Here is a 23,943-nt window from a genome sequence, read left to right as displayed (position 1 = left end):
CCCAGAGAAACCAGGACAGCAACTTCAAGAATGGGGTGAGGGGAATAGTGGTGGGAGGCAGGGCAAGCATAGCTGGGTTTACAAACCACAACACAGTGGCAAAAGTGGAGAACAGCAACAACTTGCATTTATATAGCAGCTTTAACAAAGTCAACTATCTCAAGGTTTCACAGGTGTGTTATAAATTGGCCAGACATACACATGATTTAGTTGGGTATTACATATACACACTGCAGTGTGAAAATTGGAAGATTGAAGCACCCATTAACAAGCACACCTTTGTGAGTGAAGTGGGGATCCTCCAGCTCCTGCCTTTTATGCATCCCATATTCACTTTGCCCCACAATTGTTGAGCGTGCCTTCAGTCATCTCAGCCCGATTGCCTTGAAATTCCTTTGCAGAACCTCTCCAACTGCTTCTCCTTTGAATACCCTCCTTAATACACACCTCTTGGATAAGATGGACCTACACTAGCAAAGCGAAACAGATTCGTAGTGATGCTGATTTTTGACTCTTTCAGCCAAGGCAGCACAGTGGTTAGCACTGCTGCCTCAAAGCGCCGGGGGTCCGGGTTCGATTCCGGCCTTGGGTCACTGTCTGTGTAGAGTTTGCACGTTCTCCCAGTGTCTGCATGGGTTTCCTCCGGGTGCTCCGGTTTCCTCCCACAGTCCAATGATGTGCAGATTAAGTGGATTGACCAAGCTACATTGCCCCTTAGTGTCCAAATATGTGTAGGTTAGGTGGATTAACCATGGGAAATGTGCAGGGCTATGGGGATAGGGTGAGGATGGGGCGTGGGCCTGGGTAAGATTCACTTTCAAAGAGTTGGTGTAGATTTGATGGGCCAGATGGTCTCCTTCTGCACTGTGGGGATTCTTTGGTTCATAGAACAATAATTTTTTGAGGTTTTTTTGGAAATCTGTTTCCTCGTCACAGTCGCTTTTATTTGGTTTAAAATTAAGAATCTTGGCAATAATTTCTAAGTCAATGGAAAATTTAAAAAACGCTAGCGCTGAAAAATTGGCTGCCGATTCTCTACATTTTGTCTCAATCTGCCCCTGAGAGACTACTCTCTCCCTCCATGTCAAATCTAAATATTAATGTAAGTAGGTATGTCGTGCGAGAAGTGGCTTTAGGAGCTTTGCATGATAGATTACAGCAGAACTGGCAGGTGATTGTAAGATGCTTGTCTACATTCTGTTAGAAGAAGTGATTGCACTAATGACACATTTTAATAAATTGTGTCATTTCATTTCAGGCAGTAATTCTTGAAATCCTGTTAAGAATAACCAGGCCAGATAGAAAAAAGAAAAGTAACCCCCATTAATCCTCGTTCTTAAGACTGCCATGACCGAATTAGATTAACCCAGTGAGCAGCCTCACTGTTGCCTGTTCTTTGTAACGCTCCTCAGAGATTGAAGCTCTCCCCGGACTCGAGTGCAGCTGACAGAGAACCGAAAACATCAAAAGACATCGGGAGGGGGGCGCCCCATGCAACAAGGACAAAGCAAAAGTGACCAATCAACATAAGTTACAACAGACGGAGAAGGAAACACAATTCCAATTAAACAGGTAACTAACTAATCCTGTGAATGCATGACAAGCCATTTTCTGTCTAAAAGTGTATGCAATTGGACATTCAAAAGAAATTATATTGTAACCAATTTAATTCAATTCTAAAATTATTCGTGCACCAAATTGCTGGACACTGTTAAGCTTCTTTGCCGATACCAGAACAAATCCGAAGGTTAATGCTGTGCTCACCTAGAAATTATGTGTGATTGTGTCGTACTGTATGTTACTATTTTGCCAGCTCCAGGGTGCAGTCGCAATCCAGTTATCATGAGGTTGGGACAGGGCAGAGCGCAATTGGAATGTAAACAGCAGCTGAGTGAGAGAATTAGGAAGAGACCTCCTTCATGTACGGTCACTAGGAGGCACTCCAATTTGTTAAACTCTAATCTGCTCAAACCTGAAGCATTAGCCCTGCAGTATGATATGTTGGATTTCACTTGAATGTACTCGTTGAGTACTCGTGAGTGAAGTTGCCAAGTTGGCTTTTTTAAAACATAAATTTGCTGTTCTGAAGGTATTGACTTTTTGTTTGGATACAGGTCAACAAGGTCAATTGGTCCCAGGTATTATGTCCAAGTAGCCACTCTTCAGTTTAGACATTGAAGCCCTGATTATACTGGATCCCGCACCCTCAGTCTCACCGGCAGCACATCACACATATAGTCGGTGAGGTTACAAAGTCAGGTCAAGACCACCGTGCACCAAATCCAGGGTTTGGGTCTTTTTTGTGAGATGGGGCTCGAAAATATATGCAAATTCCCTCAGCATTTTGAACAGATTTGGGGACATCAGGTTCTGTCCATGCAGGAGGCCTCACCATGATAAACTGGGTATGTCCGGTTAGCTATTAATAATATCAGCTCAGTAAATCACCTGAGAGAGAAAGTCTTTGCCATTCTTTTTGTTTGCAAGCATTACCTCATGTTTGCCTTAGCTTCTTTGCACGTATTTTATGGGCTCCATTGTGCTGACCTTCTTGACCGAAGAGAGTTTGACCTGCAATTTCCCTAAAGAGAGAATGCCAAAGGGAAGAGTGTGGGAGAGTAGGACTTTCAGTCCTCCATAAGCAGGACCATATTATGATTGGCCAACATTTGAAGTTACAGAAACAGCTTGTGCCTAATGAAAATAAAACTGTTCCCATTTGCTGATGGTACAAGGAACTGGTAACACAGATTTAGGTTGGGATTTTCCTGCTCGCGTAATGCAGGTGGGACAGGGAAATTCTGCCCTTAAAGTTTTGAGCAAATAATGCAGGGGGAAATATGAGGAAAAATGTTTCTAAGCAGTAAATGCTAATGATCTGGAACTTGCTGCCTACGTGGGTGGTGAAAATGGAGAGTCAGTCAGTTCAAAAGGGAACTTGAGTGAAATAAACTGGCAGGGCTACAGGGATGCAGCAGGAGAATGAGACTCACTGGATTGCTGTATAGAGAGAGCCAGAATGGACTCAGTAGGCTGAATGGCCTTCTTCTGTATTGTATTGATTCTATGACAGCTTTCACAAGTATGCTGATAACATCTGGCTCTACCTCTCCACACATTTGACTCCTCCACTTTGATCTTGTATCACTCATCAAATCGGCACTTTTGTTCCACACTCTTTTTCCCTGCACCCTTTAGGCTTGTTTCCTGTATGGGACATGCTCAACTATCCCCAACTCAACTCCTGGCTACGTAACTACCTATCTGCACGTAGCCCAATTTGCACTGATGGCCCTTCCTCAGCCTCTGTTCCACTGCCCCTAAAATCCGAAAATTCGCCTACACTCCCTCAGAATGCTCACTCTCAGCTACTTCATTTTCTCTTCCACTGCCCTACCCATCTTCTCTCTTTGAGAGGTCAGTTATCTGCCTGGCATGGTTCCTACCAATTGGTTTCAGGCATGCCAGAAAATTACATGGGGAACCGTTTTGCCAGCTCTCCATTCATAGAATCATAGAAACCCTACAATGCAGAAAGAGGCCATCTGGCCCATCGAGTCTGCACCGACCACAATCCCACCCAGGCCCTACCCCCATAACCCTACACATTTATCCTCTAATCCCTCTAAGCTACACATCTCAGGACACTAAAGGGCAATTTTAGCATGGCCAATCAACCTAACTCTCATCTTTGGACTGTGGGAGGAAACTGGAGCACCCAGAGGAAACCCACGGAAACACGAGGAGAATGTGTAAACTCCACACAGACAGTGACCCAAGCCGGGAATCGAACCCAGGTCCCTGGAGCTGTGAAGCAGCAGTGCTAACCACTGTGCTACCGTGCCGCCCTAAATCACTGATCAGCCATCAGACGTGCATTCTGCACACCTATTGGCTGATTTCCCAGAGGGCCTTTTATGCAAGCACAGAGTGTTCTTCCAAAATCAGCATTGGAAATTAATTTACATATGTCATTATGTGAACAACTAATTTGCTCATAACTCTCATTTTCCCAAAACTAGTCGCATACTGATCACTCAGGAATTATATTCTCAAAGGAAGTCAGAGTTATCAATGGTGAGATGAAGGAAATGCAGAGTTCTTGGAGGGTTGTTGGGCTAGATGAAGTTACAGAGATAGGGAGGGGTGAAACTTTCGAAAGATTGGATCACAAAAACATGTGATTTAATACAGGCGTTGCTGGACCAGGTACCAGTGTAAAAGTAAAGTCACCGTAGTCCCAGATGATAAGCTTTGAGGAGGAGAGCTGACTGGTGGTGATTTAACCTGAGGATCACCATGCCTCAGGCGAGGGGAAAGGTTGAGAAGGCGGGACCTTGATGAATAACCTCAGTCAGTACGCGAATTGAACCCGCACTGTTGGTGTCGTTCTGCATCACTAACCAGCTGTCCAGCCAACTGAGCTAAATCAAATGTAGGGGGCAGATGATGGGAGAATAGGACCTGATGTGAGTAGGGTGCAAACAGCAGACTTTTGGATAAACTCGAAATTCCTGAGGGCGTCGACAAGGAAAGTATTGCAGTCGTCAAGTGTAATGTTAAAAATGGTGTGGGTGAGGGTTTGAGCAGCTGATGGGCTGAGGCAAGGACATAGATGAGAGATTTTATGGAGGTAGTTGATTTGGTGTTGGGGAGGATACGGGGGAGGCAAATGGTTTGGTTCAGTCTCAGACAGTGGCCAGGGAGGGGAAGAGAATTGGCGGCTAGGGAATGACGTTTGTAGGGAGAGCTGAGGAAAAAGACTTCTGTGTTTTTAATATTTAATTGGAGGATATTTCAGACCCAATTCTGGATGCTGGTCAAGTAGCGTGACAATGAGAAGGGGGTCAAGAGAGGTGGTGGTAAGATGGAGCTGGGTCTCATCAGTTTACATATGGAATCACACTTGTTTTCGGATGATGTCAGTGAGGGGCAGCATATTAATGAGAAATAGGAAGGAGACAAGGATAAGTACTTGGGAGCCTCCAGAGGGAATGGTGCAGGAGTGGGAAGAGAAGCCATTGTCGGGGATTCTCTGGTTATGATTTAATGTTTGACCCAGGCAAGTGTTAGGGACTAGATCAGAAACTCAAAGGTATATTTTGAAGTTAGCCTAGACTCTAACTTTTCCTTTTGGTTTTGGCATTAACGGATTTCACTCCAGGTATGATTCAATTGACCTATTTGGAAGCTTTTATCAGAACAAACTTTATTTAAGAACACAGTTCAAATATAATAAGAATTAGCATAACTTTTACCAATTAAAATATTTAAACATGACAAACTATAATTCTTGACAACTATCCATCTCTATTATTCCAATTTAGCAGTATCCCCATAGATATAAATCTCTTCTTCAGAACCAGTTAGCACCAAAAGCAGATATGCTTACGTGGATGCTAGATTTCCAGCCACCACCTCTGGACAGAAATCCAAACAGACATCTGTCTTCCAACTCATACAGCAGACTCTCAGAGAAAGCTATATCCTCAGCAGAACTTCAAAGAAATAAACCTAGTCTCTGGCAGATCCCAGTCTCCAGATTTCAGAGAGAAAAGAGGGGTACTGCTCTCTATCAACTCTAAGCAGCATCTGAGCTTGATTTCTCTGTGTAAGCCTAGCTCCACCCAGTCACCTGATATTACTGTCAATCAACCCAATCATGTCCTACTCTACAAAACCCCAGGGAAAATCACTAAAATCAGCAGAGCAACATTGTTCAAATTAAAACAAACATTCTAGCAATTAGGAGCATTTATACTGCTGCAGTAACAATGGAAGATGCCGGTTATAGACCCAGCAGCACTGATAATAAAAAAAGCCTACTAAAACAGATCCTGCACATGACTGAAATACATTTCTCAAAGGCAAAGTATCGTCACGCAAGGGCAATCCTATCCAGCTGGTCAATGGCGGAGAGTCGTTGCAAAAGATGTTGTGGTCAATCACGTCAAAGGTCACAGATGGTTCAAGAAGGGTAAGGAGGGGTAGAGCCCATCACATAGGGTGTTACATTTGACTGTGAACGTGCTTTCCCCGTCACTGCTCAGTGTTTGCTTTCTCCTCTGTGAAGAGAGGTTTAGTACTGTGTAAACTGCTGAAAGACCCTCCAACTGCACTTTGCCAGAAAGACATAAAATTCAAAACAGTTTTCTCTGGGCTGATTTCCTCCTAATTTACAAGCTGTCAAGTGGATTTTTGTGACTCCTCCAAACGAACGCTCTCTGCACAGCTTTACTTAATGCCCGTTACTGAAATTCAATTTATTTTTCCTCCAGTTTCATCTCAGAGAACCTTAGACAGTGTCTAGAAGTTGAAGAAGGTACTCTCGCCATTCAGAATCCATTCAGTCATTGAGTAGAAGATAAAGTAGTTGCCGTTCAACTTACAACTGATTAAGATGATCAAATAACAACATTCCAGACCCATAAGCAGCAACCATCTTCTATGGCAAAATCACTTAGATCTGGACTCTCTGCAGAGACTAACAAGCATAACTTGTATCAAAGTCTGGGAAGATTCTTCTGAGAAAGAAGATCATTAGGCACAGAGATTCCATAGAGATGAGATTCCATAAAGACCAGCTATTCCACCATTCTTTGAGAGGGGAAATTTTCCTTGTTGACTTTGACAGAATTTTTTTTTAAAAGGGATGGTGACGGAGTTCCAGTTTCTCAGATACAAACTGTGAACCCTCACGATGGCCGTAGCAAAGCTTTCTGTTCACACTGAAGATTACCTCAGCCCGACACAAGACGTGAAGCGGCTGATACAATGCAAGACGGAGGATGACGAGGAGGGAGAGCAGCAAAATGTGTTTCTCACACCCTTTGAGAAAGCTATTTATGACATGCGGAACAACAAGATAGTGAAAAATGAACTGATACTTGGAAAAAGGATTGGATTTTACCAACTCCGTGGAGAAATTGGCATTGGGAACTTCTCAAAGGTGAAGCTTGGAATACACTGCTTGACGAAAGGTAAATGAATTTACTTTACTCAATCAACCCTGTATATTGAGCACTCTGGCTGATTAAGAGATAAGGTAAACATATTGTTAAAAGATTATTTGAACAGGCTGTCTACATTTGCAATGGAAGAGGATATACACAAAGCTACAGAGCTTTAGGAACAGCTCACGCTGGTATCAAGATTAGAAATAACACTGTCTGCCTTATCATAGAATAGAATCACAGAATCCTTACAGTGCCGAAGGAGGCCATTCGGCCCATCGAGTCTGCACCGACTCATACCTCAGGCATACTCTGAAACCCCACCTATTTACCCTGCTAATCCCCCTAACCTATGTATCTTGGGACACTAAGGGGCAATTTAGTGTGGGCAATCCACCTAACCTACATATACTTGGATTGTGGGAGGAAACCGGAGCACCCGGGAGAAACCCACACAGATGCGGGGAGAACATGCAAACTCCACCCAGACAGACACCCAAGGCTGGAATCGAACCCGGGTCCCTGGTGCTGTAAGGCAGCAGTGCTAACCACTGTGCCACCATATAATATCCAAATTATTATAATGTCCAAGTTGGTGCCATGCTGTCATTCTGCTGTTATCAAATGATGTAATGCTAAAATTGTTCTAAACTAAACATTATAAAACAAATATGGAGTTTAGTGCTTCAAGCAATCCATCTATAAATAATGCATTCAGTGATTAGCTAAAACTGGTAGAGGAAAATACGAGTAGCAATTATCAATAATCTTTGACATTATTAAACTGACAATTTGAAAACACGGACCAATGGAGGCACGACTGAAGCAGCACTGGGGGTGAAGAGCACAGAATGTCATGGACACATGTTCTTATAGTTCCAATCCTGTCCTCATGCAGTTTGCCTAGCTTTTGAATTTAGGAGCAGGAGTGGGCTGTTCATTCCCTTGAGCCTGTCTCTTATTCAATAAGATCACAGTCCTTCATTTCTTCATCACTAAAGCAGCATTCAGTTTGTTCAACCACACTCCGACCCCACCTCTGGTGTCCCAAGTGCTAGCAAAATCTTTGCTCTCTCCCCTCATGACAATTACCTTAATTTGGTGCAGGCTTAAAACTATCCTGGTTTCCTTTTCACAAGAGCAACCATCTCCTTCAGTCCACCTGCCCTGTGCCCCTCCATGCCCACCTCCAATAATAAGTCTGAGGAGCTCATAGACTATGTTACTAAGATTGAGACTGTAATGACTTTATCGAGGTCAACGACGTGGACCTGTTAGAATATGAGCTCCCTGATTTAGGCAGTTAACACTGTCCAATGGGAAAATGTGGAGTGTCTGGGTTACTGACACTCAGAGTGTACACTCTGTATTGAGAAATACCTGTCGGAGTATTATTAGCTATTGTAAATAAATCTAACTTTTGGTGAAGGGATACTGGTCTCGGTAAAGTTATTACAGAGATAATCCCCATAACTTCTGCTGCAGCATCGCTTCCTTTAGCTACCAAGCCAAACTCTCTCTCCACCAAGTTCTCCCGCCTTAGCCCTGAACCCATATATTTTTCTAGTTTCTCTCTTATCTCCTGTCTTGTTCACGAAACCCAGTTTCTGCTCCCTTGACTCCACATCGATGGAACCTCAGATCCTTTCCTGGCCCCCATGCCATTTGACGTTATAAATGGCTCGAGGATACTGCCCTTCTCCCTTTCAAAATCACCATATTGGGGTACTCCTGAAAATAAAATCACAACCTCTGTTGTTGCAAACCGTTGCTTCATGTTCTATCTCTCTTTCCTTTCCAACCTAATTAAATATGGTTCTACTTTCCAAATCTATGTTCAGATTTATGTAATTCTACGGTTGAATCTCCAATTAGGTTTCTCCTGAGGCAAAGCACTGAAATGTCCCTCACCAAAATCACTATTGACATCCTATCTGAATGTGGCCATGGTGGAATTATCTTATCTTTCTCAATCTTTCCACAGCCTTTGATGTGGTCTCCCACTGTAATATCCTCCAATATCTCCCTTCCATTGTCCAGCACAGTGGATTTTTCCTCGTCTGATTCCATTCTCACCTAAAATGCACTCTCACTAAGATCGCTGTCAGTGATTGAGGGAAGGATGAAAGATCAGCGGGACTTGACGCGGGATAAGATACAAACAGCAGAGTTTTGATGAGTCATAATGTCACAGAAGGAGACCATTTGGTCCATCAAGTCCCTTAAAGGATATCAGAGGGGGAACGATGGGATTCCAGCCTGCAGCATTGATGTAATTGAGTCTAAAGGCATTAAGACGTGGATGAGTATTTCAGCTGCAGAATAGGATGAGGCATTTTGTGGAGGTGGAAGTGGATGAACTCCGTTACAATGAAGATGTGGACTTAAAAGTTCAACTCGGGAGAATAGGGCCCTGAGCTAGCAAACAGCGATTCACTCACAGAGTGTCATTCTCCTGTCTGGTCAATCAATGAGAGTGGCACAGTGGTTCAGTTAAACAGAGGGTTTGAAGACCAAAGCCATTAGGGGCGGTCTTGAACCCACGCTCTCCGTCTGTGGGAATCATAGATAGAATCCCTACAGCGCAGAAGGAGCCCACTTGGCCCATCGAGCCTGCACCAACCACAATTCCACCCAGGCCCTATCCCTTAACCCCAAGTATTTACCCAGGTAATCCTCCTGACCCCAAGGGGCAATTTAGCATGGCCAATCAACTAACCTGCACATCTTTGGACTGTGGGAAGAAACTGGAGCACCCGCACAAACACGGGGAGAACGTGCAAACTCCACACAGACAGTCACCCGAGGCCGGAATTGAACCCAGGTCCCTGGCACTGTGCAGCAGCAGTGTTAACCACTGTGCCACTCTCATTGATTGACCAGACAGGAGAATGACACTCTGTGAGTGAATCACTGTCTGCTAGCTCAGGACCCTATTCTCTCTTCCTTCCCTCAATCACTGACATTGGCTTTCTCCTGACAGTGTTTCAAATTTAAAATACTCATTCTGCCCTTCCTTATTTCTGTACCCTCCTGCATACCTTCAGTCCCCACCTAAACTCTGAATTTCTCTGACTCTGGCCTCTTGTGCACCTCTTCTACCCTTACCAATCAATTAATCTGATATTCAATTGCACTGGAGGCTCCAATTATTTGAAGCACAACCGAGTTGTGAAGTGATCTGTGTCTCAGTATTTTGCCAAACTCGGACCTGGTACATAATCAGAAAATGCTGGCCCTTTGACCCATCCAGACTCGAAACTTTGGCTCTATTCTCTCTCCACAGATGCTGTCAGACCTGCATCTAGCATTTTCTGTTTTTGTTTCAGATTCCAACATCCACAGTATTTTGCTTTTAACCAGGTACATAATGCCCAGCAGCATTGTACATTAGCAATCCTTAAAGTTGGTGACAGTGGCAATTACAATATACCCATTACAATGAGATCTGGCATTTGATAAGACACAAAATTATTCTAAAAGGCAAGATTCATAAATCCTAGCACATCAAGAGATTGTGAATGAAAGAATATTAAATCGCATTGTGTTGGTAAAGATTTAGCTGTCTGTTCTTGGGACTAAAACAGAAATCTAATAATTCAGGCCAGTAATTAAGTGATGATGAAATTAGTAATGGTCATATATCACATGCATGGACACTGGGACAATAATCTTCCCGAGTTTTATTCAGCAAGGCACAGGACCACTCCTGACCCTCCCACCCCGCCATCTCACTGATCCCATCCCAGAGCACAGATATGATTGGTTCAGGCTGTCAAGGATGTTCGTAATCTTGAACACTGAAGGCTGGGAATGAACACTTTCTTTACTAGATGAGTCTTAGTGCCGCATGGTGGCACAGTGGTTAGTACTGCTGCCTCACAGCGCCAGGGACCTGGATTCGATTCCCGGTTTGGGTCACTGCGGAGTGTGCACATTCTCCCCTTGTCTGCGTGGGTTTCCTCCGGGTGCTCTGGTTTCCTCCCACAGTCTGAAAGACGTGCTGCTGAGGTGCATTGGCCATGCTAAATTCTCCCTCAGGGTACCCGAACAGGGGCCGGAGTGTATCGACTAGGGGATTTTCACAGTAACTTCATTGCATTGTTAATGTAAGCCTACTTGTGACATGAGTAATTAAACTTTATAAATTTATAATGTTATTATAAAATATTGCACTGTCACTTGCTCAGTTGGAGAAAGTGAAAGAGACGAATGAAGAGCGGCACAATGGTTAGCGGATCCCACAGCGCCAGGGACCCGGGTTCAATCTGGCTTTGGGTGACTGTGTGGAGTTTGCACGTTCTCCCCGTGTCTGCATGGGCTTTCTCTGAGTATTCCAGTTTCCTCCTACACTCCAAAGATGTGCCAGTTAGTTTGATTAGCTATGTTAAATTGCCTCTTAGTATTCTAATGTGTGTAAATTAGGGGGATTAGCAGGGTAAATACATGGGGTTACGGGGATAGGGCCTGGGTAAGATGCTCTGTTGGAGATCCAGTGTATACTTGATGGGCCATATGGCCTCCTTCTGCACTGTAGGAATTCTATGATTCTAAGGAAGAAGACGCAGTAAAGGAAGATCCCTCATATTAAGAATAAAAGATATGGAAAAGGGCCACTCTTGACCTGTTGAACAGCTTCCAAAATGGTTTTTTCCCTTCCCCATTTTCCCAGTTTTACTCATGAGGTGCACTATAAAAAGAATGCTGCCTCCAACAATCCTGGATTTTCATCTAATTTTTTTCTCATCCATAATGGATGTAACAGCCGAGACCAGATACAGTCAGCATTGGATGGGACACTCGAGTGATAGATTACCAAGCCTGTTTCTGGGTGATAAGAAGAGGTAGTAAGATCAAATGAGTAATACCAACATGAAAAGTATCAGATTCATGAGTAGCCATTGAAATTGATAATAAGCATGCTTAACCCTGCTCCCTGGATTGCCCTTTTGGACCCATGACAACATAATCATATCATCATAAAGAAATATTGATCTGTCAATGCACATCTCTCCAAGATTATATTAGATCCATCAAAACCACATTAGATTGTCCTCAGGGAGATTACAAACCATGATTAACTTGGGAGGGACCATATTAAAGCAGCTCAAAAACATGCAGAGGCTATAAACCACTTGGATTACTTCAGCACCAGTCAGCACACAGTATCTCAGTAAATTAAGCATCCCAGTACATGCTACCCTGGTATGTAATGCAATCCTCTGAACACGCTACACGTCCAGTCACCTAAATGAGGAATCAGACACAAACTTATCTACTCTTTCCATTGACTGCAATATAGAAGTGTAGAGACTACACTCAGTACATTGTCACTCATACAAGAAAGTAACCAATGTCTTTCTCTTTGTAATTTGTAGAGAAGGTAGCGATCAAGATCATGGATAAAAAGCATCTGAGCCATAAGTCACATCAACCATTCATGAGCGAAGTCCAGTGTATGGAGCAACTTAATCACCCGAACGTCATCCGATTGTACGAGATGCTGGAGACACAGTCTCGACTCTACCTGGTCTTGGAGTATGCGGATGGAGGGGATCTGTTCACCAAGGTCTCCATGCATGGGCGACTTTTGGAATATGAGTGTAAATTTATATTTGTTCAGATTATATCGGCTGTCAAACACATGGTAAGTGGGTGATTTAAGCTTGGCTTAAAAATAAAAGTCTGTCTTGTATTGTCATCTTTGAATTGATGCCACCTGCTTTACACACCACCGAATTGCACAAATTCACCTAATGGGCAATCTCATTTTAAGGTCAGATGGTTTAAAGTAGATTGTCTATCTGATCTTTCCACTCCAGCATCATTAATGAATTCTGATGTGTCCACAAGGTTGCATTTAGTTTTCAGACTGCCAGAGAACATTGTGAGAGGAAGAAAACAGTGTCAATTTTATATCCTTCAAAGTCCTTATGGAATGACAAGGTAGCAGCATAGTGTAGAGATTGCCACAGCATTCAGAGAATGAAGAAAACCCTACAAGGTAGGTCATTCTTTACTTCTTCTGCACTCTTCCATATACCACTTGCGTCTTAAAGCACTGATCCTTCACTGAAGTGAATTGGAGTTAACTGTGGTGATCCGGCTGTTTATGAGGCAGACAGACACTGCATAATCAATGTGATCACCCTCCTGACCTTGATTTCCCCAACTCAATAGGCAAGCATTTATGACTAAGGTCAGTGATCCAAGATGATGTTTGCTACAAAATTCCAAGAGCAATATTAACTCCTGAGACCGTCATCCTCATCTGCCTCTATCAACAGGGGCACTTCTTGTGGGAATGCTGTTAAAGCACGTTCCGATGCAGCGATCACCTGCGCATGTTATGCATAGGACTGCGCTGCACTCAGCCTGAATACAAGCACATATGGTATTGCCCCCTGCATGAAGACGGTCCCTATCGCATTGGAAGCCTGCAAAGAAGGGGTTGTCTGAAAAATCATCTCCTGGCGCGGTGACAGCTGAGATTTCTAGAAATGAGAAAGTTGAGCTTTCAGAGTAGGTTGAGATACTTAATCACAAACCAACCTTCAAAAAGCCAGACATTTAATCTCGGAAAGTGAAAAGTAGGTGCTGTGACTACAATTAAACTACAACAATAGATGCATCTTTCATGACGCAGTAAGAATAAGCCAGCTAACTGTTTGGTTGCATAGACCCATGTTCTGTGATCCTAAAAATTGAATGTGTGGTTATCTGTAATAACCAGGTGGGATTATTTATTTATTAGTCACAAGTAGGCTTACATTAACACTGCAATGAAGTTACTGTGAAAATCCCCGATCCACCACATTCCACCTGTTCGGATACACTGAGGGAGAATTTAGCAATGCATCCAACCATTACGTCTTTCGCACTGTGGAAGGAAACCGGAGCACCCGGAGGAAACCCACACAGACACGGGGAGAACATGCAGACTCTGCACAGACAGTGACCCAAGCTGGGAATCAAACCCCGGTCCCTGGCGCTGTGAGGCAGCAGTGCTAACCACTGTGCCACCATGCCCCACTATGTGATGTGAATGTAAGCGTTGGTTTCACCAGTTTCCTAGCAAACGGCCTGAAGGATCAGGGTAGGGTTACTGCACTGAAGCTTTCCTCTGAGCTAAGGGAACTTGCTTTGTGCCCTCAGATAATAAAGTACCATCCTGATCCTGTCACCAGTTTAGATATTAGGCGAAGGTCACCAACATTTCTTTTCAAAGATTCTATGTTCTAACAAAGAGGGTAATCTCTGCTCACATCCTGTAGCAAAGCTCCAGTAATCAATCAATGATGAGTCACAACTGAGTTGGGTGGATCATGAATAAACCTACAAGTAGCTCTCCCTGTTTGAACTGATCCAGGTAGAATAATCATGGCCTCTGTTATTCTAGCCTGAGCAAATAAAAGATTGTTGCCCCTACATCAGCTTGTTAATTGATCAGCCCTGATCCATAGTGGTTAGCTGTAACCTTTCGCAGAATATGCAGAATGTCCATCAAACATGTCTTTGCTGCCATCCCTGTTGGCTTCCTGCGTCCCGTAGCTAAATGGAATGTCAGACGGAGGATTGTGAAGCTACATTTCCATTTCAAACAACTTTCCCGTCTCAACATGGGCCCACCTAGCACCACCCCTACATTCATTTCACGCTCTCCATCACAATGACTCCTTGCCCAACATCCAGCAATAAAGGTCACCAATAAAGACCTTTACAAAGCATCTTTATGCAACAGCATGTCCAACTATAGAAACAACAATGAACTAATCCCCCTTGCGCAATCCTGTAGAGTCTGTCATATAAGTGCTCTTGCCTCTACACAGTGCTACCCCTGTGGTTACTGTGTGGTTGATGGAAGGCTGCTGACTTGCACTGGGGAAGACAGCAGATTGCTGTACAGGACATCCCTAAGCAGGTCTGCCCCTGTCCGGGTTCCAGGCCTTCACCTTCAGGGCAAATGTTCCCATTGTCTCTTCAGGCTGTGCCTTCTGGATTTCTTTCCCACTTGGGAAAACTCCATCCAGGAGTCCATCTCAAGTGATCAGAGCCTCCAGTGCAGCATCAATAAAGAAATAAGCCCTCAACCTTGCCTGCTGCGACATTCTCCCAATCTTTCGAAATGATTTTTCCTCAGTCATAGGTTGCAACTTTACCACCCCGCCCGCCATGGGAATTGGAGTGGGCAAGGGGCGGACCATGGAAATGTCCGTTGACCTCGGGTGGGATTTTCCGGTTTCAGGATGAGCGAGGCCATAAAATCCCACCCATAGTCTCAGGAATGCAGCCTCTCTTTAATAGGAAGCCTAGTGGTAGCTCGTGATCAGCAACTGATACTGTGCGCAGAGGCTGCAGATAGCTTGGAGGACAGAGAAACATCACTGGAACTGCTCAAACCAATGTTCCACAATCGTACAGCTGAAATGGGTACATGACAATTGTGTGTTACTGACTGTATGGGCAAAAAAAAAACTGACTGTATGGGCATCACTTCCCTCACCTCCAAAAACCAGGGCAACCCAATTTGTAGCATTCTGTATCCAAGCTTTCAGCCCAAGATGTAGCTATTTGTATTCTTAATGGAAAAGTGATCTTTCAGTGAATGTTAACTATCTGATAAAACAACGGCTAGGGCCAAAGAGGTCTGTAGTGACCCAAGTAACCTCATAGGAAATGTCTCCTCTGGAAGCAGAACTTAACATCTGTGGATCCTTCCCAGACTACCTCAGCACTGACCCAGAAAAAGGAAGAAAGAGCAACCAAGGAAGGCAGCTTTTGTGGAAGTTGAAGCAGGATACCCACCTTAAACCATAGCCATCCTATACTTTAAAATGGTCAATCCCATCAACGTGATTGGGATGAGTGTCTCTCTGTTGATTTTTATCCTTTTCGCTTCCTAATAGAGAACAACTGTCCTGCGCTAAAGGCACCCACAGAGCAGGAAGGATACCCACAATGCAGGAAGGGCTCCCACAGAGCAGGAAGGGCACCCACAGTGCAGGAAGGGCACCCACAGTGCAGAAAGGGCTCCCACAGTGCAGGAAGGGCACCCACAGTGGAGGTCCAACAGAAAGGACTGGGTAGATGTAACAGAAATTGGAACGAAGATGGCCGAACTGCTATTGTGCTGTTGAGTTAGATCTGTTTGTTTCTAGTATTCAGGAAGGTGTACAAGAGTTACCGCTACCTTATTCAGATAAAGAAGCTCATAAAGAACCAGTTGGTAGGCTGCCTCCCAGAGAATTGCTGAGCCAGTCTTGCTTATTGGGAAGTGTGCAGGTCCGGGTCCTTCTATTGATCCCAATATCGGGATCCTGAACCCTGTGGGAAAATGCAGCCCTATTATTGTAAGAGAAGTAAAGAGAAAGGATTGATAATAATGCAAAAATTAATTTTGGCTGTGCTCTGGGGAGAAGTCTTTGCTAGAATGGAAAAATGGAGCTGGTACTGGTGATAGTCCTGATACTGGGTGGCCCTGGTATGTGTATTACAACTGATAGACTATCATCTCCTCAATGTTCTCATCTGTTCCTTCCCTGATTTCTCCTCATTTTGCCTGACTAACTTTCCATTTTCCTTTTTCAGCACGAGAACAATGTGATCCATCGGGATCTCAAAGCAGAAAACGTGTTCTACTCAGGTACTAACTGTGTGAAGGTGGGTGACTTTGGCTTCAGTGCACTGTGTCCTCTGAGTGAACCCTTAAACATTTGTTGTGGCTCCCCGCCTTACGCAGCCCCAGAACTTTTTCAAGAAAAGAGCTACTTTGGAATCTATGTGGACATCTGGGCTCTGGGCATCCTGCTTTACTTTATGGTGACAGGAACCTTGCCTTTCCGTGCAGAGAACATCAGGAAGTTGAAAAAGTGCGTTTTACTTGGATCATACACAATTCCAGCCTATGTATCGGAACCCTGCCAGAAACTCATCCAAGGAATTCTTCAGAACATCCCAACAAACCGCTACACCCTATCCAACATCCTGGAAAGCCCATGGTTGAAGGGAATAGAATGTCCAGAGCCATACCTACCATACCGCTTGAACCCAGCCCACTTGGCCAGCTCTCTCCCTCTAAACGAAGAGGAAAAGGAGGTGAAGAAAGCATTGAGAAATTTGGGAATCACGGAGGAACACATCTGCAATAATCCTACTCAGGACTCCCACAGTGCCATAACTGGGATTTACCGCATCATTCTCCATCGGAGACAAAAGAGGCACTTTCCGGAGGGTTCTACCATGGCGAACCACTGCACTGCAAGATACAGGCTGAATGAAAGCAGGAAGAGGCGGCGGTTCAAAGCACGTGCGCAGACCTCTCGGATGTGTCTGATTTTATAAAATCAGCACATACACCAGTGTCATTCTAACAAGGTAGGAAAAGTTGCAGCCAGATGTTGCCAGTGCTGAGGATGGAGTTGGCAATGAGGCAGTGAATATGAAGAAGCTTCTCTGGCTTTCAAGTGGCAAATAGCCATAAGAGGTTTGGGATTCAGCTGGGGCCTGTGTAGGTTCTGCGTATAATGGCCCAATGAAAATAAATGAAATGTTGATTTTTTTTTCTCACATGCCACGAACATTCCAACAGATTAAATAAATGACCAGGTGGATAAATACACTCAATTTAACATTAAGTAGATGATTAAGGAAGGGGATTCTAATTTTTACACCCCTTTTTAAAAGAAACGTAAATAATGTTTTTATACTGCACAGATATTCAGAATAGAAAAAGTGGATGCATCATTCTATCACTGGGATAAGAGAGACAGGTTTAAAAGGCTCTACAGAAGTACTGTTTGCCATAACTTTCATTAAACAAACACCCATGCAAAAGCATCTAAATGTCTACCTTTTTTTCTGAAATCTTAACACATTTCTTACAAACACTCCCAAAAAATCTTTCAATTATTGTGCATTCAAGGGCAGTAACAACTATTATTTGTAGACAAATGTTGTGGCCATTTTGCCCAAAGCAAACAACATTGAGATGAATGTTTTAGTAACTTTTGTCGTGGGTGGACTATTTGATTAGGACACCAGGCGAATTCCCTGCTCCTCTTCAGGTAGTGAGATAGTGATTTTCGCATTAACCAGAATTAACAAAGTAGGCAGATGGGACTTGGAAATTATTGTCAGGTTGGTACAGCCAGGTTGGCGGTGCCAGGGAGCAGTGCCAGGACACTGCACAGCCATGTCCATGACCACCCTAAGGCTACACTGGCCTCCCAGCTCCCCCGGTGTGCTCAACACATCTGGTCTCCAATTTCTGAAGATCAGTGGTGATTCCCACCGGCGTTACTTCATGCCGGCAGGTGGGAACATCTGACGTTCCCAGAAGATACGGTATTAAGCCAATTTTGAATATTTAAATAGATGTTAATGTATGGTAATGTCATGTCCTCACTGGTTGTGAACCAGATTACATTGCTGCCGAGGGCGGGGAAGATCTCAAACTGAGATAGGCTCTCTCCATATGGCTCTCTCGCGAGAGTTTCTGGCCATAATGGGATTTGTGCCTATGGTGAACAGGGCTATAAAATCACCCACAATATCTCATTGAAAGCTAGATAGCACCTACAACAATGCAGCACCCTTCAATACTGCTCAAATGAACACAACTTGAGTTGCATATTATAACTTACATAAATTTTAAATGACAGCTATTTAAATTTAAAAATTTGTTTCGCATAACAATTTCATGTAAGTTTAAAATTGTGAAAAATTGTTTTCATTTGCTTATGTACTGTAAACCTATATTCTCCTCTGGGAATTTTAGCAAAATTAGATGAATGGTGTGGGGAACTATTTGCAAGTCTTCTAAAAAGCAATACCTCAGGTCTGTTTGAAGGAGGTGGACACAGTAAGAAGTTTAACAACACCAGGTTAAAGTCCAACAGGTTTATTTGGTAGCAAAAGCCACACAAGCTTTCGGAGCTCTAAGCCCCTTCTTCAGGTGAGTGGGAATTCTGTTCACAAACAGAGCAAAGGGGCTTAGAGCTCCGAAAGCTTGTGTGGCTTTTGCTACCAAATAAACCTGTTGGACTTTAACCTGGTGTTGTTAAACTTCTTACTGTGTTCACCCCAGTCCAACACCGGCATCTCCACATCATGAAGGAGGTGGCACAGATCACCTTCTTGCTCGTTAGACACTGCTCCTGCCTGAGGTGGAGGTTGATGAAATGCTCCCTGAAGACCCTAGCTGGGTACAACCTTCTACCGAGAGCTTTCCTTTTCCTCCCTCCATGCATAGCTTCCCCTCTCCGCTGCCCATGCTCCCTGTTCATTCTGCAACCCCACAGGGACTGCAAATATTGAGCCTCAGGAGTTGAGTGCCGGTTTTCTGCCCGGCGATCTCGAAATGCTACTGAACTCCTTAGGAAAATCCAGCACCTTTCCCATCTGACTCCAACAACTTTTTAGCAACAAAACCATAGACGGATCTTCCACTGACTCTGCTGAACACAAAATGTCAAAGGGAGCTCAGCTGAAAGTCCCATGCTGATTACTATAAGTAAACAGGGAGGGGAAGAGGTTGGGGTGGGGGGTGGGGGGAGCTGGTTAGCATTACATGCTGAGTGATCTGCCCAATCCACATGCTTCTGACATATACATGGCACGCTCACACTAGTGTAGTGGATTGACCACCATATTTGGTACCCCGGGTTTCACCCAGCGACATTATGGAGTCCAATTTTGTGGCCACTATGTCAAGCATGTGCTGGTTATCACTAATAAATACAAATTCTTTCTTTCCCTTCTACAGTCTTTTTCTAGACCAATACGAAACATCTTGACTGCTCCCTGTAACAAGGATATGGCTTCTTATTGATTACATCAGCATCTGGCAACGTAATTTGCAGTGCATAAAGATGACCAGCATCATGGAGCGGAATGCTGGACTGACCTCCACATGGTACACTTCGTATTACTACCAGCAAGCCAACCATATACTCACTGAACTGTTTCAGAGTTTATCAGGCACTTAGATGTGATGCTACTGATGGACTCAGACAATAAACAAGAGCTGTTCATTCACTGCAGAACTTGTTGAAGTGTAGCACCTGTAAGTAATGAACTCGAATGCAAATAAAACATATCACAAAATGATTTGGGTTCCGGTTCAAGCAAATGTGTCAAATGAAATATAATTGAAAGGAGAAAAGAGCTGATGGATTCAATCGAATGCAGACTGGAACGACACAACGCATTGCTATGGTGAAATAAATGAGGTGTACAGCCCTAAATATTGCAGCTCTGAAGAATGCAGATATTTCCATGTTCATTGCAGGCAAGGTATGGGTTTTTAACAAACTATTGAATAAACAGTTTCTCGCGAAGGACAAAGTCTCCATTAGAGTTGCACCACAGCCACATTATAGCCCAAGATGAGATCCACAGCATTACAAGGGTTAGCAATACAAGTCCAGTCCATAGAAGATCTTGAACAAGCAGAGCTGACCGGGAACTAATTGCTTTAGCGCCTCTCTGTTTTTCCTTGCCACTGCTTTCTGAGCATGCCCTGAGAGCACAGGCTACTTTTCCTCATTTCCAGCTCTTCACGAAGATCTCTAGTGGGGCACGTGAAAACCTTGATGTCCACTCTCTTCCATGTCCAACCATTGTTGATTATTGCACTGTACACATCCCCAATTATCTCAGTACCTCCCACAGCCACAATGCCCCTTCCTTTGTAAAGGTGCAGGCAAACTTTAAGCAGTACAGGCCAGTTTTTAGTAGTGCCAGGCAGCAATAATGTTTGGATCCCAATGATAATCAGCAAGCAGCACATCATATACCCCCTGCATTCCACTGAAAGGGCATGGGTTCACAACAATCCCTGATCAAGGGCTAATCAATTCAACCCCCATATAGTTCAGAACAAAATGTAGACAATTGAGAAAAAAAACAATTCAGAAGGATTCCAGGAAAGCTAAAACATAAAAAGAATTTCTGAAGCATTTCTGAAAGCAGCAGAGAATATGTAGACAGAAATAAATTCAAAAGTGGATCATCGAGGCAACACGGTGGCAGAGTGGTTAGCACTGCTGCCTCACAGTGTCAGGGACTCGGGTTCAATTCCGACCTTTGGTGACTGTCTGTGTGGAGTTTACAAGTTCTCATCTTTCACATTCTCATGGCCTCCTTCTGCACTGTAGGAATTCTATGATTCAATTCTATGATTCTATAGATAATGCCTAATGGTTTACATTGCCAAACTGGAAGAAAGTAATTGTATTCATTATAATGAGATAAAATGCATGCTACATTACTTAAGAGGGGTGAAGATGATGATAGTCGAGGAAGATAAAGCTATATGCACCAACCTATTCAGGGAAGGGGGTCGTAGGTTTATGCTTTCATTTTGGAAGTAGCCTGGATTTGACAGTGTTACGCTGAATGTGAACTGTAAATTTAATCTTGTTAACTGTATCACAATCTTGGATATTGGACATAGCTCTGTAATAATAACAGTAAATAAAAAAAGACTAATACATTTAGGGATAAAGTTCTTATTGTAAATCTTCATGTTTAACCTTACGGTGGCATTTGTTGTATTACAATAGGCATTGATTAATTAATTAAAGTGGTGCTAATTGGTACATCTCCATGTCTGACTTTGATTGTGATGCCTTGCATGTAGAGAAATTTTCGTAGTGTCCTGTCTGTGATGGGTTTGGGCCTGTATACCTGTTAATAAAACAGGGAATAGAGGGTGTAAAATGAATCAAAGTCAAGCTCTGATGTGAAAGTGCTGAACATGGAGTTGGCACAACTCATATTCTTTACAGATTTTGTAGATTTACCATTCCATAATCTTACATGATCCTTGCAGTTAAGCGTGAACAACAATATCACAAGTGGGTGTAATCTAGACAACATCAGCAGACAGAGCTGAGAGGGCACTGCTTCACTGCAGAACTCCAGCTTTGTCTACCATGTTGGGTGGATATAGAAAATTCTGTAAAATTATTAGAAAGCATGGAGTTCTGTCAGCATGGTAGCCAAAATCCCCTTCATGACCAACCAACAGCAACAAAAACAGATGGACTCCTTATTCAAGTCATTTGCTGTTTATGAGATATTGTTGTGTACAAGTTGATTATTGCATTTCCCTACTGTCACAGTTCTGGGATTTGCACACTAGATATCGGCATTATTTGTCATACCCCTGCAAAGAGATCTCGGCTGGAATTTTACCGGCCTGCCCGCCACGGGAATCAGAGTGGGTGAGGGGCAGAGCACGGGAAGGTCCATTGATCTTGAGTGGGATTTTACGGTTTCGGGACAAGCGAGGCCTTAAAATCCCACCCCGCTCCCCCCATTGTCCCCAGTAATCCAGAGTGTTTCTTGTCTGTTTCTTGTCCAGTATCTAATTGAATGATAAACGCTACCCGGGATCAGGACAGTGACCACTCACTCCAAATCCCAGCTCATAAAATGTATTGCGTGCTACACTATGAATTCTCGATTTACAGGAATCAAAAATAAGCACTCTTTCAAAATAAGCAAATGATTTTATTTGCAATTTTCTTCAGATTCATTTTTATGGGATGTGGGCATCATTGGCTAAGCCAGCATTTATTGTCCATCCCTATTTGCCCTTGAGTAGGTGGTGGTGGGAGCCGCGCTGTCGTCCCTTTGATTTGATTTATTATTGTCACATTAGTATACAGTGAAAAGTATTGTTTCTTGCACGCTATACAGATAAAGTATACCGTACATAGGGAAGGAGAGCATGCAGAATGTAGTGTTACAGTCATACTAGGGTGTAGAGAAAGATCAATTTAATGTAAGGTCGGTCCATTCAAAAATCCGATGGCAGCAGGGAAGCTGTTTTTGAGTCGGTTGGTATGTGATCGCAGACTTTTGTATCTGTTTCCCGACAGAAGGTGGAAGAGCGTATGTCCGGACTGCATGGATTCCTTGATTATGCTGGCTGCTTTTCTGAGGCAGCAGTAAGTGTAGACAGAGTCAATGGATGGGAGGCTGGTTTGAGTGATGGACTGGACTTAATTCGTGACCTTTTGTAGTTTCTTGCCGTCTTGGACACAGCAGGAGCTATAAGATACACTGAAGTTAGAATACTTCTTTTTCTTCTTACTCTTAGAGTAACACTGAGTGTAAAACTGGGAGAATCATCCAAAGTTAGTAATTTAAATTGCAGGGGAAGTTAGCTCTTCTGGACAATTGCTGGGTAAACGCTTACGTGGGATTTTCCAAGACAAATTTCCCAGCATATCTTTGAGGGGGGGGGGGAGTGGGGGTCAAAATACAATGACGCATTTCATGTGTACGCTAATAACATCCAACTCCACCTCATCATCACCTCTCGAACTGCTTAAATGCTTTTGATTTGTCACTGTGCTTTTCTAATATCCAGTAGTAGATGAGCTGAAATTTCATCTCCAATTAAAAATTGTGAAGAAGGATTGCATTAAAAATGTTGCCTGCAATACACCATCTCCACCTCTCCCCCTCCTCACAAGTCCCAGGCTGAATCACTGTTAATAATGTTGCCATCCAATTTAACTCTGGGCTAAAGTTCTGATCCTATCCGTCTCTCTAATATCACCTGCCTCAGTCCATCTGCTGCTGAAATCCTGGCATTTGTTACCTCCAGACCCGAGTGTTCCAATGCTCTTTGGGCCAGGCTCTCACTTTTCACCCACACTAAAACTTCAGCTCATCCCGAAACTCAGCTAACCCCAATTTTAACTCAAGAGCACCCAGTCCATGTGGGTTTCCTCCGGGTGCTCCGGTTTCCTCCCACAGTCCGAAAGGCGTGCTGGTTAAGGTGCATTGGCCATGCTAAATTCTCCCTTGGTGTTCCCAAATAGGCACCAGAGTGTGGCGACGAGGGGATTTTCACGGTAACTTCATTATAGAACATAGAACAGTACAGCACAGAACAGGCCCTTCGGCCCACGATGTTGTGCCGAGCTTTATCTGAAACCAAGATCAAGCTACCCCACTCCCTATCATCTTGGTG

At 43.6% G+C, this 23,943-nt stretch overlaps 1 protein-coding gene across 2 annotated transcripts; it reads left to right on the top strand.

The window, feature by feature from the left end:
• The first annotated feature begins 1,472 nt into the window (after positions 1–1,472).
• On the top strand, positions 1,473–20,053 carry LOC144479755 (serine/threonine-protein kinase NIM1-like). 2 transcript variants are annotated; one of them, XM_078198788.1, is made up of 5 exons: positions 1,473–1,572; positions 6,279–6,980; positions 12,332–12,600; positions 16,542–17,327; positions 19,717–20,053. In XM_078198788.1, exons 2-4 carry the CDS (start codon positions 6,701–6,703, stop codon positions 17,292–17,294), a joined length of 1,302 nt encoding a protein of 433 aa, XP_078054914.1. In that variant the 5' UTR covers positions 1,473–1,572; positions 6,279–6,700; the 3' UTR covers positions 17,295–17,327; positions 19,717–20,053. The 2 variants fall into 2 exon arrangements, with proteins under 2 accessions (XP_078054914.1, XP_078054915.1); XM_078198789.1 differs by having other exon boundaries at positions 1,474–1,572; positions 6,651–6,980; positions 19,717–19,853.
• The last annotated feature ends 3,890 nt before the right edge of the window (positions 20,054–23,943 follow it).

This window comes from Mustelus asterias, chromosome 26, assembly GCF_964213995.1.
Source record: "Mustelus asterias chromosome 26, sMusAst1.hap1.1, whole genome shotgun sequence".
NCBI lineage: Eukaryota > Metazoa > Chordata > Chondrichthyes > Carcharhiniformes > Triakidae > Mustelus > Mustelus asterias.
The sequence above is the reverse complement of the archived record's forward strand: the minus strand, read 5'-3'. Positions and strand labels throughout refer to the sequence as shown.

Excerpts from the sequence above, each read along its gene's own strand:
- LOC144479755 (XM_078198788.1), top strand. The coding sequence starts at position 6,701 with ATGGCCGTAGCAAAGCTTTCTGTTCACACTGAAGATTACCTCAGCCCG. Across the intron at positions 6,981-12,331 it reads AATACACTGCTTGACGAAAG|AGAAGGTAGCGATCAAGATC; the intron begins GTAAATGAATTT and ends TGTAATTTGTAG. Across the intron at positions 12,601-16,541 it reads TATCGGCTGTCAAACACATG|CACGAGAACAATGTGATCCA; the intron begins GTAAGTGGGTGA and ends TTCCTTTTTCAG.